Below are 18,516 nucleotides of genomic sequence, written 5' to 3'. Positions count from 1 at the left end.
ACAGTACAAAGTCTCTTCCTAATATTCAACATAAATTTCCTGTCTCTCAGTTTGTACCCAGTACTCCTTATCCTATCACTACAGCTCCTGGAAAAGAGTCCTTTTTCAGCTTCCCTGTAGACCCCCACCTTCAGATACTGGAAGGTTTTTATGAGGTCTCTGTGCAATCGTCTCTTCCCTGTGAAGACCCAACTCTTTCAGCCTGTCTCCATAGGGAAGGTGCTCTCGTCCTCTTATCAACTTTGTGCCCTCCTCTGGATTTGCTCCAACAGTTCCATGTCCTTCTTGTCATCGTGTCATTTCAGAGAAGACCTCCCGACACTGCTCCCTCTAACTACCAGCCTACTCAAGCTAGTTCACAACTTTATGAAGAAATATGAAAAATGTATGATCAATAAGAAAGGAAACAGCAAACTTAAAATCCATTGGCCATACTTCAGATAATAAAACACACTTGGAAAATTTAAGGAAAAACAGAAAACCAAAATGTTCCTGAAAGAGAGAAGGTATGAAGGGAACTATCATAGAGCATAAAATTAAATATATTGAGGCACTACTTTTCATTTGAACTACAACTGTTTTTTCCTAAACTTTTAAAAGTTAAATTATTCTATGACTTTTCTCTTTGGAAAATGACTATGAGTTGCAAGGGACCTCTGAAGATCAGCTAGCCTAACTTCCTACTCAAAACAGGGACAGCTTCAAAGTTAGATCAAGTTCCTGAAAGCTTTGCCTGACCAAGTTTTGAATAACTTCAAGGGTCAAGATCTCACAACCTTCCTCGTGAAGCACTGCAGCAGGGCGGCCACTGTCGCTGGGAATTATTTTTGCCTTATATCACATTAAAACTTCACTGCCACAACTTGCAGCTGTGGCTGTTGTCCCTTCACAGCTCAGGGACAAATCTGGCTCTGCCTTCTCTATAGGTAGTGAGAGATGACAGAGGTCTATCTGTATCCTTCTCTTCTCTCAGCTGAAGAAACCAAGCTGCTTCAGCTTCTCCTCATACATGCTTTGCTCCAGAGCTGTCACCTTCTCTAATGGCTCACTGCTGGACTCATTCCAATTTGGGAACATCTCTCTTATACCAGAAGAGAGCTGGAAGGGGAGGAAGAGCTACAACTCAACAGAGTGACCCAGATGTAGACCCATGAGCACTAAGACCTGCTGGCTATGCTCCTGCCTATGGAGCACAGCACAGCCTTCACCTGGTACAATGATGCACTACTGAAACGTGCTGAATTTCCTGCTCACCAGGATCTTTCATATCCTTTTCTGATCAGAAGAAAAATGTACTTATCCTTTTCTTTTACCTGTATTTTCAAGAGGTAACACTAATGGCCCAATTATCTTAACAAAGTCATTCCCATACCACCCTTTTGTCAGCCTGTCACTTGCACTACTACATTTCAACATAACACATATCTTTCCCATAAAAATCTGTGTCTCTCTGTATGCCCTGACACAAGCAAGTTTAATGGCTAACAGTGATACTTATCAGCCACATCTAAAACCTCTTTTAAATGAAGAGCTCACCCCTCAAAGGTATAGTTTCAAGGTTTGCAAATTTATGCAGAAACAACCACTTCAACACTTTGTATTTTGTATTCTGCAGTACTTCTGCACAGCAGCAGCAGCCAAACAGCTGAAACCAGAGAGCATGAGAAAGCTCAGCCCTGCAGCTCCACTCACTACAGCTGGCCTCTTCTAATCTTTTCATTACACCTTTTTCCACAGTACAAAATACAGGTTTTAAATACAGCCAAAAGATGCGCTTTCTTGCAAGAACTGAGTCACCAAGCTTGTTTAAAAGGAAATGTTGTTTGAGTATCCTTTAAGTCTCCCATCTTGTATGGGGGAAAAAACAGCACAAATGCTTTCTTACAAAGAGTCCAGTGTGGCTCATTCTTACTGATCTGCGACGCCAGGAACAAGCAGGCACAAGAGAAATACCAATGTCCTTCTCTGTGGTTACACCTTGCAGCTAAACTGTGGAAGCAAGCAGTTAAACCTCTCCCAACAGTCAAAAATGGAAGGTGAGTCACACATCAAGCTTGCAAGTGGTGCCAAAAAAACACTGATGCCAAAATATCAGATTGAGGTGAGCAAAGAAAAGTGGCATGTGAAAAGAGAAGAATAATTCAACAAGTGGGCTTAAATGCAAAGGCAACTACAAAACCATGTCTGAACATAAAGTATGACAACTGAAGCCAAGTTTTCCGCTAAGCACATCAAAGTGACTGCTGCCTGAGGTTTTATTTGCCAATTAAGATTTACCATCAACCTCATTTTAGTCTCAAATCTGACAGGTTTCCCTTTCAAAAGCTAGAAGCAAAGTATCCTGTGACTTTCAAGTTATCCAGTACACAGACATAAATGGAGAAAAGAGAGAAAATGCTATCTTTATTTACAGGAAACCTGCATTTCTGGAGGTGATGGAGAAACTGACCTGTTTTGAAATTGATTCCAAAGAAACCTGATTCCCAGAATTGGCACAATGTCATTAGTAAGAGATATCATGCACTTTTAAGGGAGAACTACTTGTATTATATAAAATCCATCTGACAAGGGGCCAAAGAATCTCTAAGTAAATGGGTATTTTTCAACCAGAAAGGAATGAATGTGAACTATCTAAAAAAAACTTTTTGACCTTTGAAAATGAAAAATTTATCTGTTCACAGTGATAACTAGAGAATAAAAACACACCATCTTCTAGTAATGGCACCATCTTTCCCCTTCCCATTTTACAGCACCTTAATCCCCATCCAGGTTTATAGTTCATACATTCTAATGAATGACTCTAAATTATACCAGATCACCCGAGCATGTCACTCTGGCTAAAGAAATGGTGTGGTGCTGTGCTATGACAGCTATCAGACGCATCAGAAACCTTGCAGGCAACACAGCAGTCCCCACCCAGGGCTAAAGCTCCTACAGCAGCAGATAAGGCCAAGACACAGTGTCACACACCCCACAAAAAGGGATGAAATAGAACAGCTTGTTTATTTGTTAAAATTTGGTCTTTCAGACAGGACACTCGTCTGTTACTTTATGAGCACAGTAAAAGATAATTCACTGTACAGCAAGGAGATACACAGAAAAAAAATGAAATCCAGCTATGCAGCTGTTTATAACTTCATCATCACTAAGTGACACAGAGAAAAAACAATCTGAAAGCTACCTTTCCTTTGAAGCTGTGAAGATACAAACTCAGGAGTTTAAGATTTGTGATCTATACTGCCAGATGGCAAGGCATCACCCAGTACAAAAATGCCACAGTTTAACTTTCAGTACTAGGCTTTTTAAACTTAAGTTACAAATTAAGGACTCAGATGTAGAGTATTACAAATTGTGCAAAGGAAATTGCTCCTGTGCTCCTCAGATGTGAGAAGCATAATTGCAAACAGACGTGTCTCTTAAACCATCACGTTGAACCTCCACATCCCTCTAACACAAGGACAATTATCAACACTCAGTGTACCTCGGGTGGGCCTACAGGATTCAGTGCGCCCCCACACCTACAACTGAACATGTCAGAACGAGGAGTGCAACAGCACACAGCCCACAGCCGTGGCAACCAAACAACAGAAATGCATAATGCAAACAAATCATTCCCCGTGGATGAGAACGCAACAGTACCCAAGTAATCAATCACTGGTCTCAGACTAGTGATAACAGCGAACTTTATAAATACAGCCGCTTCTTTATAACCCTAAGGAAAGCTCTGACCACTTGTTTGACAGAGACAGTTTCTTCAAGTGTAAAATCAAAAACTGAAAACTAATATATGCATCATTCTGCAAATACCTGATGTTATTCACATGCATCAAAATTTAAGTGATTCACCCTGCATATACTTAAGAAAGCAACCACATGTACTCAAAACTTTGGAATGTGATCTATCATATCATTTGAACAATCAAGTTCTACATTGCATGCTACATTTCTTTATAAAATAATAGCAGAACTTAGGCTGTTTCATAGAAAACTTGAATACATTTCTAATTCAAACGATTTTCACACACAAAATCTTCAACCACATTCTAATTTGGTTACAGAGAGAATAATTAATCAAGGTCAATGATAGATTAATTAATCTGATCCACAACAATGATGACTGAGCAGTTTTTATATATGTTAAATTATTCCATATAGTGGATGTGACAAAGACATTCCCTATCAATTTAAAAAAATTAAAAATTAATTATTTTTCTAATACATGTAGACTACAGTGCTTGTTAAGTGGTAGCTTTAATGATGGCAACTTATTTTTTAAGGGCAGTTCTTAACTGAAAACAATTTAGACAGATAACAGATACAGAGCTAATGTTTCCATAGAATTCTAAACACAGATACAAGCAAAATTACAGCTACAAGGACAAGGTAACCTAGCTTGTTACTTACAGGCTAATCTTTGTCATGACTGTTCTGGAAGAATCCAAACTCTTCAGCTTCGAGGTGTCTAAATCAGAATTTGTCTGTCTCTCAGCTGACAGACACAGGTCTCCATTTTTAATCCCATCAGTATGCAAGAAAGCTCTTCCATCTAGACCATTACCATTCTTTACTGCCTTGGTATCATTTCTGCCTTCAGCAAACACCAAGTCTTCTGTCTTAGCAGCCAAAGAAGCTTTGGGTGACTCCAAACTGTCTTCCCCAAAAGCCACAGGTATAGCTCCCTTTTCCACTGAAGTTCTTTTTGTCACTGGGTTAGTCTCTGGAGATGCTAAAGGTTGCCTTTTTGAAGAGTAATCTTTCACCTGACCCTTCAAACCAGTAGGGGAGATGGGTACAGTATCCGACTGATTCTTTTTATATGATCTTCTCCTCGCAGAGCTTGTGTTTGAGATCTGCTGCTTGCCCTTGTCAGCTTCAGCTTTAGATGCCCCTTTGTGAGCAGATCCAACTTTTAGGTCCTGATTGCTACCTGAGAAAGAGGAATTTCTTTCAGGAGTCTGCTGAAGAGACCTCACTTTTCGTTCAGGGTTTATTATCTTGTCTGAAAACACCTCAGACTGGGCATCATCCTCAAAACCAGATTCTTCCCTTGCAGTATTCTCAGTCTGGTTTCTCTCTCCATTTGGAATGTCACTAGATGATTGAGACTTTCTCCGTTTTCCAGATCTTTTACTAGCAGATTTTTTATCCATTGTGTCCAAATCACTGCAATTTTCTTCCAATTTAAGAGTCACAGGTTCATTAAGGAGTTCCTCTGTTTTTCTTAGATAGATATCAACAGTTAACACTCTAGCAGAATATGCGTGCTCACTCGCTGCAGATTCCAACTCGTATGGCAAATCCTTTGGTTTTGCATGCCCAGGCTCCTCAGACACCCACGTGTTCACAAGCTGCTTGTGACTTAAGATACTCTTTTCTAAGTCTTCACTAGACAGATTTCTCAAGCTCTGTATGAAATCTGGAGTTGTGGAATTATTTATATCTGTGACGGATTCTTTCTCCAGCCCCAGCGTTTCCACATTCAGGCTGCTCTCACAGAAAGAGTTTTTAATGGTTTCGCTGCTGCCGCTCCAATCTGCTGACCACTCGCTGTCAGAAGAGACTCCCCTACTGCTCCATTCTGAAATCGTATCGTGATACAGCGGTCTTACCTCCCCACTGAAATTATATTCCTGTGCCTCAGGAGGGGCACTTACGTTTCTCACTTGGTTCTCTACTTGAGGAGCTTCGTGTCCTTCTCGGAAGTGCCTACAGTACACTGCCTGCGCCCCGTGAGGAGAACCTGACCTCTCACCCTTGTGATGTGAAGTGTGTTCTAGTGAACTTTTGACATTTTTCCTCTTCCCTGTACCAAACAAATTTCCAAGTCTTTCCAAAACAGGTTTCTTTTTATTTTCTTCTCTGGAAGAATCCGGAAGGTGTGAGGTGGACTACAAAAACAAACAAACATTCGGTTAATGTCAAAATTGTTTCTATATTTTTTTTTGTTCTAAGACTACCTCTAAATTAAAAGGACACAGTGAATGGAAACAAAACAGTTTACTGAACAATACTAGCTCTCAAAAAAAGAACAAGAACAACAAAAGTCTTGAAAAACAATTAGGACTCCACGATGCTTCTGTATGTTTTTGCCTGCATTTGTCTGCAAGTGTGCTCATCTTGCTTTATAATGGCAGCTTTATATATCCCAAATCTCAAAATTTTGCACAATAAGTTAACGTCACCCAAAATGTTACAAAAAAGCATCCTGGTACCTGCAAGACTGGGGTCAAACTTCACAGTCAAAATTTTCCTTACAAAAACAAGAGTGGGGAATTTAACTTTCTCTCCATACTGGCTGAGTTAGTTTTCACTTCACACTTGTGCCGGTAGAGAATAGTTTCAAAGGTGTAAGTTGTCTTACAATTCATACATTTTTCATTAATTAAGCTCAATAAATATTTGGGTTGTGTTATGGGCTAAAAATCTCAGAACTATAAAAGCCACTGCATCACTCAGTGAGCATTACTGGGTCAAACACTGCCCTGGATTACTCTTGGCGAAGTTCTGCCATACAACTTCTAATTAACATGGTAAACAGGAAACACGCAACAGCATCGCCGAGTACACATGCATATTTGCATTTTAATACATTAGCCCTTTTTACATGCCGGTACGATGAATACTTGTTTTGAGACGTCTATTTCAAAACACCGCGAGTACTTTCTACCCCGGCGCACCAGACCTCTCGAGGAGAGCGGGTTCCCTCGGCAGCACGGACCCCGCTTCTGCAGTTTCCAACTTGTTTCTGCTGCAGACACCCAGCTCTCCTGCCACTGTCAGTGCGCGGCATGCCCCAGCGCTCAGGGCGGGCAGGAGTTGAAGCCCCCGCGCCCTCCGCGCAGCCCCAGGTACGGCTGCAGAGAACCAGCCCAGCACCACCTCGCCGCAGGAGTCACAGCCCCCGTTCCGCGCGTTACCAGGAGGGTGAAGCCGCCCGAGGCTGCCACTGTCCTCCCCCATTCCAAAACGGGATAAGCAGAAGGAAGGTGCTGTGGCGGGCTTTACCCGCCGTCGGCCGCACCGCATCCTCGCCTCTCCTCACCTCCCCAGCCCGCCGAGCGCCCGACACTCACCGCCCGGCTCGGCTCGGCGGCCCCTGCGCGAAGCCGCCCCACACACGCCGCCGCTACCCGTAGCGCGGCTGCCCCGGCGCCGGCCGTCTGTGCGCTCCGCCCCGGCCCGCCCCCGCAGCCCGCCCCGAGCCGCCGCCCCGCCGCGGGCAGCGGCTCTACCTGGCCGGGCCGCCCCTCCCGGCCGGGGAGGGAGGGGCGGCGGCAGCGCCGGACCGGCCCCCAGCGAGGGCCGCGGGGCAGCGGGAAAAGCGCGGGCGCCCCCGGCCACGGGTGAGGCCGTCGAGGGGGCGGCGGGGCGCGAGTGGGCGCCGTGCCCCGTAGGTGCCCCAGCAGCCCGCGCTGCGGCTGCCGCCGCCTTGTTATTGAGGGCAAAACGCCGCCCCGGGCAAAACCGACGCCCTTTGATGTTGAGGGAAAAGCACCGAGGGCTGCAGAAGGGCGGTTCGCGCCGCCGCCGCCCCGGCGAGCTGCAGTGCGGGCTGCCCGGCGTGAGCCGGCGCCCGGGCCGGGAGAGGGGCGGCGCAGGGCAGGGGCACCGGCTCGTCCCCGCCCGGCACGATGGCTGCGGGGCAGCGGAGGGTGTAGAGCGGCCGTGACCCGGCCGCCCCCCCATGCCGGCTGCTCGGAGGTGCCGGGAGCAGGCGTGGCTTGCCTCCAGCCCCGGGAAATGTGCGGGGGCCGGCCCCGCCCGGCCGCCGGGGCCCTTGTGGGACATGGGGGTTCAAAGCCCTGCAGGGAGATGAACCCGCACTTTCCACCTCGCACCGGCGGGCGTGGCTGGTTGCCGTCTGTGCCGCCCGACTATGCCTGCCCTGCCTGGCCGCCCCGGGCACGCCGCCCCCGGCTGGGGACACGGCTGCCGGCGGCCAGGGCTGCCCCGCCTGCCCCCGGCCCCGTTCGGGCCGGCGTGAGAATGACTCCGCGGCCGAATGGTGCCGGCGCTCTCCCCGGGCGCTCAATTAGTATTTAATGTTTAATGAATGCTCAACAAGTCCTCTTCTAATTAACGCTTAATGACTTATATGAAGTGGAACAGCTTCAACAGGAAGGACCACGCAAGTCTCACTTCGGAGCGTCTGAGGGCCCAGCGCGGAGGCGGGGGAGACACCAGGTCAGCCCGCCTGCAGCTGGCCGGGGTGCCCGGCCTGCGGTGTGTCTGGCCCCTTGGCTATTGAAGAAAATAAGGACCTTTTTCATGGAGTCACTTCCTCCTCCAGCTGGAAAAGTGTTAAGTTAGTTATTTTTTCTTAATCAACAGCCTACACAGTCTTGTCTCGGGAGAGCCACATAGAACCTATTTAACATCAGTGAACGTGCAGCAGCAAGGCTTGCCCAAGCAAATGAAAAATAACAAAAAACATGAAAAACACAGAGCCTAAATTGGGGAAAAGGTAGAGTTGACTTATATTGCAACCTAACAGAAATCCATGGAACCCTTGTCTTTGCCTACCTCTGTTGACCAATGTCACTCATTGAACTGATAAGCAGCTGTAGCACCGACCAAGACCTGTGTCCTCACACAGTGATCTTCCACCGCTGGCCTTCAAATAGGCAAGTCTGTGGTCATTACCTTAAGCTCAAGTTTTTGTATTGTTTGGAGTTTAGGTTTTATTAGACAGTGAAATAATCTGCAAATGAGAAAGTTAATGCCTGTCTTTTTCCACTCCCTTTGAGGACTTTTTTCAACCAGTAGAACCAAAACAATTAAGTAAAGGGCAATATTAAGGGCTGCATTAAGTTCCTACAGCTCATGGGTAAAGTGCTTTAGTGATAACAAAACCAACTATGTATTTCCCTATCAGATCATGAGTAATGCAGCCCAATTACTAATTTCTTATTCTATCTATGTATTGCCAGTACTAACTAATTACAGGGAAAGAATAAGATGACAATAATGAACATTGCCAGCTAAAATAAGCAAAAATACAAAATTTTCACCACTTAATGCAAGGTAATAAGGAAAGATACTGATTTCTCCCATAATTCATAATAACTACAAGTATGAGGAGGATGACTATATTGTTCATGCTAAAAATAGTTCCAAACTGTTGGAACACCAAAACAGGGGAAATTTAACTTTATTATGGTGTAAACCATCATATTAACAAGTGGATGGAAATAGCTGTCAGTCTTCTAAAGTAGTTGGGACTACATTATCAACCTGACCATCATTATTACACTTACTGTCAAGTTTTTAGTTTGCAAGATTACACCTAGAAAAATTAGTTATTTGAACTGGGGATCTGGATTTCTCTCTTCCCAGCCACTGATTTTCATAAAGTCCATGGGAACTTAATTATCATTGAGACGTCTCCCCCTTTCAAATGTAGTTTAAACTACAACCATAAGTTCAAAAGGTGTTGAATGGAAGTGAGGAGGGACAGCCAGCCGGTCCAGTCACATAAGCCTTGTTTCCTCAGGGAACAAGGCTAAAGATTTTTCCTTGATCTTGAAATAGCTGCCCTATGTAAACTGTTTTGAAGTAATTTCTTCATACAAAGTACCTTAATTATATACAGCTCTTTCAAAACACATAAAAGACCGGGTACTTGCCCTGGAGAGCTTGTATTTTAAGTCAGATAAATGTAGGTGAGCCAGTATTGTCAGTGCAAGAGGGCACAGAGACCGAGCATCCCAAGGGATTCTCGAGTGGAACCCAGCCTGCCAGAGCACAGCACAAGAATGCTTGACTTGAGAGCACTGCATGGAAGTGTTTGATTTCAGAAGGCAAGAAATACCCTTGCTCTGCAGATCAGGCTTCTTCAATGTGCTTATGCTCAAGCATGCCTATTCTTAAAACATTAACTGCTTGAGAAATACCTGATCAAAGGCATTGGCAACTGAAAAATCTAGAGGACCTGCCTATCCATTCCTTGGACAGTGTGGAGGAAGCCATTTCAAGCACTCTGCATGAACCTTGAAAGCCGTGTTTAATCTGAAAGCAAAATGCTGCTGCCTTCTTAACCAAGAAATGTAAATTTTGTTTGTATTTATATTCATACCTGTTTATGCTCGCATTAAAATATTTCCTCTGTTTTCGGCTGGGTTTTTTTTCTCATTAGCTAATGTAAGTTGCCACAGCCAAACCCCTAATTTAACAGTGCAATTAAACATGTGCTTTGCTGGTCTCCAGTGAAAAGAGCGCATAAGCTACTATGATCTGTTGAATCAAAACTTCAGGATGTGTCTTGAGGGATCAGTTGGATGTTATTTTCTTAGATGAGTTCATCTGAGTCAGCTGAACATAAATGAACACACTTCTTAGAGCACACATTAGAGAAAAAAGCAGTATTTTTACTAGTCATTAGCAACTTTGTGGTAACTAATAGATGGTAATATCTACTGTGGACAGTTCTTTAATTTAAACATTTATTTTCCAGCATATGTTCATCTTCAGAGGGGAAAAAACCAACAAACCATGTAGTGAAGAATAAATTTAAGCTTTATCATTCATTAGAAGGTCATAAATGACTGGATTTCAGGTAACATGAAAACTTCTGAGACCCTTCTATCCTCAACAATTCTAATAATGTAGGACCCCTGGAAATTCATGCTGGAAAGCCAGTAATGTCAAGTATCTTTAAATCACACTATCATAATTCACCCAGCCATGAGAAACAGAAAGCCTGGAAGTTCTAGCAGTCACATGACATCCCAAAAAGTGCTTAGCCAAAACATTTAAATAAATAAACTATTACTCTTCAGGCTTTAGCATTCTGCAGAGACTGAGACTGAAATATATCACAGTAACAGTGCTGGGCTTTGTGAGGCTGAAAATTGCTCTGGAGTATTGCTGGCTCAACGTGCTGTGAAAATATTAGTAGAAAAACTGGAAGGAACAATGTACAAATCAAAGCTAAGAGAGAGAAAAGTCTGAGAAGCACAAGACCCACTAGAGTCCTACAGAGAAGAGTTTTCATACTGCTCTCCTACAGGTGAGTGCCATAGCTACTGGCAGAGAGAGAAGGAGTGAGTTGCAGATGGAAATAAAGGCTTGGTGCTTATTTTCTTCTTTTAAAAGCATGGGGGGAAATGTACTTAACAAAACATTTGACCTGAGTCAATTCTTGTTGTGATTTACTGGAGGGAAAAAAGCAGTTATATTTTAAGTTAATCTAAATGATCTCTAAACTTAACCAGTTTAACTGACCTTGGTGTCAATCAAATGGATTTGAATTACTTCAATTCACCATACTCATTGTTCATTGTTTATGCTGACCCTTCTCAAAGACACAAAGAGGGGGTTACTATTAGGAAAATATGGCTTATGCTATTTTAACTCCCAAACTTCCTTCTGAATATGAAGAGTTTGGCATATACTCTCTAAACGTTTTTTAGCATTTGTTTTAACTATACCATGTTCCAGGTTGACAGTGTCCTCTTCAGAGTTAAAGAAAAAAAACACACTTTAAATTTAACAGGTCCTCTCTAGCATGGAATTCATTCCCTGTCTTTTCCAGCTCTTTGCCTGCTATGCAGATAGAAGATATAAATAGCAATAATTGGATTTTAAACAATTTCAGTTTTACCTGAGCAATTTGTGCAGGGAATACATTTATTTAGATTCAGGAACTTACCTGAGTAAGCAAGGGGCTATAAATGCGAGACTTGAGCAGAGTGAAGTGAACCAAATGTAAGTTTTCTTAATAGTCATGTTTTTACACATACTAGTTATTTTTTTACACATACATTACTTTTTACATTTTACACATACATTACTTCTAGTAAGTCAGGATATTTTAGTGAAACATTTAATATCTTCAAGAGAACAGGACCTCTCTGCTTCCAATTTATTTTTTCACTGTAAAAGTAGATTTTTAGTTCAAATGTACATCGAAAATTGACTATTTTCCAACAGCATATAGATTGAGATTTATGAGCCTGCATGTTTAATGGATTTTTTGTAAAAGAAATAATCAGCTCAAGAAGCATAGATGCATATATATAAATTATTTTATACCATAATATTTCTTAGGTGTCAAACACCAAGATTTAGATATTGGATGTATTAGAAAAGAACAGGAAAACTGAAAGGAGCAAATCACATAAAATAAATGAATGGAAATCTTTCAAAAAAGCTCAGGAAAGACAAAGAAGCATTGATAAAATGAAACAGATCCTTACGTGACTATTTAGGAGAGAAGAGAGATAAATAAGAACGGGCATGTCAGAAAAGGCATGTCTGCTCCCATCTCCTCTTCCCCAGAGCTAGTTATTTCCATAAACTAAAATCTTTCCCCCCTCCCCTTCTGTCAAGAGGAGCATCTGTTGGTTAAAGAAACGCCCTATAAAACTAATGGAGATCAGTAGATTTTACGATTTAAAAAAAGTAATTGTGTACCAACGTGAAGATTTCTGATGGGGTTTAAAAAGGGAATAAAAGAGTGTTGTTTGCCTTACCATGATGATGATAATTCTTTCTGCTGTTTACAGAAGAATAAACAAACTATCCTGTGTGAGATGCAGTCCTGTGTGTCAGTAACCAAACCCTTTTTCTTAGCAATCCTCCCACGCTTTAACCCCTTCTTTCTTCTGGCAGCACTCAGGTAAAAACAAACAAACAAAAAAAAAAAAAGGAAGTAGTATCTGACTTGAGCCTTGAGCCTTTCCAACTGATAAGTCATTTGGCAGACAAATTAGAACTATGAAAGGGGCTCAATTAGAGGATAGGAGAAAGAACTGCAGAAGGGTGGCACCAAGTCCTTCAGTAAGCAGCTCTACAGAAGCAGAGAACATGTTGCAAAGAACTACAAAGTTAGTGTTGGGCAAACGCCTTACGTGTATTAATTAATGTGCAATACCAGAGCACAGATATGCAACAGTAGGGGAAAATATACCACACACGTTGGTTCTCACAGACCTGGTTATTGTTTTCTGATCCAAATTTAGGATGGCTAAAGAAAAAAAAAATCACTTGTGCCTTTATGCAGAAAGAGACTGATTTATGTTGGCATCCTTGGTTCTTCACCTTCCTAGGTTGGTATATTAAATCTGTATTTTTTGAGCTATTTGTGGTAAAATGGTACTATAAAGGGACTTGAAAAAGCAGAAAAGAACTAGCACCAAAAGCAGGAGCAGGGATTATTCAACAATGAATAACTGAGAGAATATTTAAACTCTCCTGAACCTGAAAGACATCCAGAAAAAATTTATATGCAAAAAAAATCATATTAACATAAATTATTGCACTTGAAACTCTTTGTGTTTCAGTACAAGAGAAAGTGAGGAAGTTTGATATGAATTAGCCTCACATCCTCACTCTCATGATTTTGAATCTTGCTGTTGGGCCAGAGCTGTATCACTAGATAATCTTCTTAGTGTAAATATTCATCAAAACTATCTCTTTCAAAGTAAAGAGTGGAAATAAACATGTGTATGTTTTGTTCTAAGAGATAGGAACTTGAAAGTACTTTTTCTGTTAAGCAATAAAGGATAAATAGCAAAAGCATTTTGGAGAGGAAGAGAGTGGCTTGGAGTTAAAATTAAGTCCCCCCTAATCAGAAGCCACAACTAACAAATGTAACCCCTTTCCTTTTTTCATTTCTGAATGCAATTCACAGTGATAAAGAACCTATTTCATCAGTGGTTTTGATTTAGCAGGTCTCTCTCTGCTATGCTTGTAGGTCTCCTGTTTTGTGAGAGTGTACAGTGTCCTGTCACTAACTCTAAATGGTCTGCACTGGTTAGTATAGATTTAACATAAATTGTCTAATTTAGCTTACTGCAACACTTACTTCTTTTAGATGAAGTATTTGTACATAGAGATAAGAAATATGATTCCTTTTCTGCAAACTTAGGAGTATCTGTACCACAGACAGAGCAATCAGTCTCTGGAAATCAGCTCCTTCTTAGGCACCATCAATCTTCATCTCTTCCCCATGCTTTCACAAAAAACTGCTCCTGTCTATAGGAGCTCAAGCATCCTGGAAAGTCTATGGCACTTGAAAAAGTCTTGCAGCATTACATTAAATGATTATAGGGCAAAAAGGAAATAATCTTACAGAGCCACATATATTATCAGTCTCTGCCAAAGAGGGCACTGATGTGGCTGCTCTGTGCTGGTTAACTGAGCTGGCTTTTCCTGGGCATCTCTACATGACACTGCACCTGGCCTTACCTTGAGTCCTGTGTATATTTTTGGGTGCCACAACGTAACAAGGACATTAAGCTGTTAGAAAGCTTCCAAAGGAAGGTTACAAAAATGGTGAAGGATCTTGAGGAGAAGCTGTATGAGGAGTGGCTGAGGTCACTTGGCTTGTTCAGCCTGGAGGAGACTGAGGGGAGACCCACTGCAGTCTAAACTTCCTCATGAGGGCAAGAGGAGGGGCAGGCACTGGTCTCTTCTCTGTGGTGCCCAGTGACAGAGCCAGAGGGAATGGCCTGAAGTTGTGTCAGGGGTGGTTTAGGTTTGATATCAGGAAAAGGTTCTTCACTCAGAGGATGGCTGGGCACAGGAACAGGCTCCCCAGGGAAGTGGTCACAGCCCCAGCCTGACAGGGTTCAAGAAATGTTTGGACAATGCTCTTGGGCACATGGTGTGACTCTTGGGGTGTCCTGTGCATGGCCAGGAGTTGGACTTTGCCCTTCCAACTCAGGATATTCTATGATTCTATGTAGCTCAAGAGTAAGGCAGAATTTCTAATACACTCCTGTGCCCAGTGTTTCCTTTTAGCTGGCTGTAAGTGCTCAGCAGAGGAAGGTTATAGATTGTCTCACAGTACTAGGTAGGAAAGCTAGGTCTCACCTGCAGTTCTAATTCAGTCTAGGGAACAGATGCCCAGGAGTTAGTTAACTAAAGCACCAAAGTGTCCTTCAGCAGCTCTAGCTCTAGATACCTAAAAGTAACTCATGATGTAATTTGAAATTTATAAAATCTGAGATTTTTTCCTTGGGTAGCAGATAGTCTGAAACTATAAATGGAAAACTAAAAGCCTTTTGCTAGCAACATGGGGACTTTGCCCAGGTCAAGCACAGTAGAATATAGGCTGTCACAGAGCAAGAGGCAGAAAGCCATCCTTGTGAGCACTGTGTTACTAAGATGAGGCTGTTAAGATGTGAAAGAACAAAGACAGTAAACAAACTGCAAATTGGACTGCTAATTTGATCAAAGCCAAATTTCATAACCAACAAAGTGAACTACATGTTTAACATGCTGGCTTTGGAAAGCTGATGTGATGGTCCTGAGACAGAAAAAATTAATGTATGGCTCTGACTCTGAAAACTACTTAGCAGAATGAAAAATGGCAATACTTAATCAAACTGTATTTAAATATGAAATTAATGTAGTCTCTCTTCTCCACAGAAGCTCTCATTAAACAGATTAAAATCATGTGATATAAATCCTATTACACCTCATACCAGGGTATCATTTGGTACCTTTCAACTGAAATGTGTCTCAAGTCAGCCCCCCAATACTGAGGTGCCCAACATAGCAGCTGTTTTGGAAAATTTGGGTTTGATAGCCTGTGAGCTTCAAAAAGCCCTTTTATGAAATGTATAAAGTGTTTACACTCCTTGATAACTTCTTTGATGTACAGATTTTCCATCATTTACAAATGAAGAGTTTTAAGCACAGGGAACTATTATTACTAAAATATCTTATCCTGACTTCATAAAAATCAGCTGGATACCTCATTTTACATCTGAATTACAATACTATAACTTAGCATTTATTCCAAATAACAGCATACACCTAAGGCTTCCAGAATTCATTAAAATTATTTCTCATAATAATTACAGAGAAGTGCCTCAATATTGGTTAGAATAAACTTTATGAAACCAGTATGAAGAAAATGGGAATGGCTCCAAACCCACTGGTTCCCCATAGTGTTGTGGGCAAAAATGTAAATTAAGTGGAATAGTCCTTCCAACTCTTTGCCTGTAATCCCACAATTACTTCCATATCGCAATATTCTCCATTAAGCAAGAGAAACTTCTAAGAGGGAATGGTCTCATGAAATGCATTTTTATTCTTAGGTGTGTTTATTTTAGGCTCCAAACAGAACTAATTAATGCAGAAAGCTTTAAAATAAACAAAGCATCTGTCTAGAAAACAGATACATTGTTACTTATGAAGAAAAAAGGGAGATACATGTTTTCCTGCTATTACATATTAATTACTACAGTCATGCTGCATTATGCTACTGTGCACTTCAACTGCTAAATGTTAGCTACTAAAGAGATACAACTACAACAGCATTTAAATTGCACTACTATTATTGGTGGATAATTGGATGAAAATTCTAATTTCTACTTGGTATTAAAAAACCCACATCATGTCTTACCTCTAAAAATATATTTTGTGGATGAACAATAATGCAAGAGGGAATTAGATTAAACTGGTTGAAACTGTACAGTTCAGAAACACCGAGATTTCCAGGAAATGTCAAGGAATACAGAGAGTTATTGATTCTGCACTTAAATTTCTGAAGCTGTTAGTTTGGATATAGGCCAATGCAACATACTCCACGATTGGCTTTGGTATCTGTGGCTCAGAACAACACATTTGATAAAGGTAATTTTAAAGCTAACCCTTCAAAAAGCATCATAACTAACCATAGTTTTAGCTACAACAGTTCTAGTGTTGGGCTCAAACTATTTTAGATACTTTCTAAATAAATTACAGCAAAACCACTCCATTAGCAACTCCTGGAGTCCCCTTTGCATAAAGTCACTCCATTATTTGCTGGTGCTTTGGAATGCAGGAGGGAGGTGGTTGGCGACCATTAAAACCTGGTAGACAACAAGAGTTTCCTGTATGCGGAAGGCACGCATGAGTCTTCTCCCCTGCTCCTAATCTACCACTTCCCTCCCACGCCTTCTGGGCACCTGTTGGGAAAGGCTGGGAATACAAATCTCTCCTACTCTGTAGGGTTTTTCTCTATCTACCCTTTTCCTCTGCAGGTGACTCCATATTTTTTCTCTTCTGCAGCCCAGGCTTTCCCAGCTGGCCACATGGTGAACCTGACAAAGCTTTTCAGTTTCCCACCTGTGCACAAGGCTCTGAACAGCACCCAGCAACAAGCAGGAGAAGCTTCTCTTTTGCCTGGCAGACACTTGGGGAAAAACCCTCACAAACTGTCTACACATCTCCCATGTTTGGAAAGTGGGAGTCTTTTTCAGGTCCTAGAGTCAGAAATTTATCTAATAAAAACTGACACACCAGACAAAAAAGATACCCTTCATGTTTCCAGAAGCAAAACCATCAAAACTCCCCTGGAGAAGAGGGAGGGGAGAAATATCCAGAATTACCTCTGATGAGCCTTTTAAAATCACAAATTTCTCCAGAGGAAACATTAAAAAACTAAACAGATCTTCATGTTCTTTTTATCCGAACTCTGGTTGCTAAACATTTATGGTGTAGGTTGGTCAGATTTTTCAGACTTTTCAAAAGCTTAACTTTTTAATCTCTGTTTTCCTCTGAGACAATTATTCTCTTTTGTTTCATTTTGGTTTGGTTTTTTTTTTTTTCCAGCAAATATACCCTCCTAGAAAGCAAAATGGTAAAAGGAAAAAAAACCAAAAAAAAGGGAGAGGAGAATTGTAGAGACAGGAGAGGAAAAGAAGATAAATTTTCATTTGCACAGTCATAACATATGATTCAGAGGAAATTAAGATGTCAAACTTCCATCATAAAAAACAAAGTCTGAAGCAGTCCAGACAGAACACAACAGAAGTCTGTACTAGAAAACATTACATTCTATTTAAATCTTTAGATAGTATTTGTAACCACAACAAACTGAAAACTTATCTGGTGAAATGTTACCCCCCTGTGATTTTGAAAATTATATGAACAACACTAGTTTGTAGGAATGGTAGATTTCTTTTACAATCTCCAAATCTTATTGAAACAGTAGGCAGTTTGGTCTTTTAAATGGGTCATGCTTTGCTTTTGCAGATATTGAGCCATGGCAGGTTGAGTGCTTGTTTTAAAGAGGTAAGTGAAGAAGCATTCCAGCTTATTCACTCTAATTCAGTTCTTGAGACAATAAAACCAGAAAGATGAAGTTTTTCATGACTACCCTCTTCAAACCCATTATTACACTGTAGCTGGCACTACAGAGCAATAAATTACACATATATGTATGCATACACACATTCCTAATTGTCACATACAGCTTAAAAAGTGGCAAAAGCCTGGTCAGGAGGAATGGACTATTAGCACAAGCTGTGTGTTGCAACCTCCTCAGATCTGAGGGTGCTCAGGTGTACTGTGAGCCACCTGGTCACGTAGCATGGCAAAATGTGGAGGGCCACACCCAAGGAGAGAGCAGAGCTAGCTGCCAAGGTCCTGAAAACCATTCCAGCACATTGCACAAGTGTGGAAATGGTACAAGAAAAGCACGATGCAGGACAAATCCTCAGCTCTCCAGACTGCAGATCACTGCACAGCCCAGCATGGAGGCCAGCAACAAATCCCTGGGGATTCAAAGAGCAACTTCAC

The 18,516-nt window shown here is 41.7% G+C and overlaps 1 protein-coding gene across 1 annotated transcript in view; it reads right to left on the bottom strand.

The window, feature by feature from the left end:
* Positions 1-18,516, bottom strand: part of CRYBG1 (crystallin beta-gamma domain containing 1) — a 95,447-nt gene that overhangs the window by 35,491 nt on the left and 41,440 nt on the right. The window contains 5 exon segments of the mRNA XM_036380114.2: positions 4,405-5,888; positions 7,120-7,237; positions 7,239-7,318; positions 7,320-7,646; positions 7,649-7,694. Coding sequence (XP_036236007.1) covers positions 4,405-5,888; positions 7,120-7,237; positions 7,239-7,318; positions 7,320-7,646; positions 7,649-7,694 — 2,055 coding nt within the window.

This window comes from Molothrus ater, chromosome 3, assembly GCF_012460135.2.
Source record: "Molothrus ater isolate BHLD 08-10-18 breed brown headed cowbird chromosome 3, BPBGC_Mater_1.1, whole genome shotgun sequence".
In the NCBI taxonomy this organism is placed as follows: Eukaryota; Metazoa; Chordata; class Aves; order Passeriformes; family Icteridae; genus Molothrus; species Molothrus ater.
This window is presented reverse-complemented; position numbering and strand designations above follow the sequence as displayed.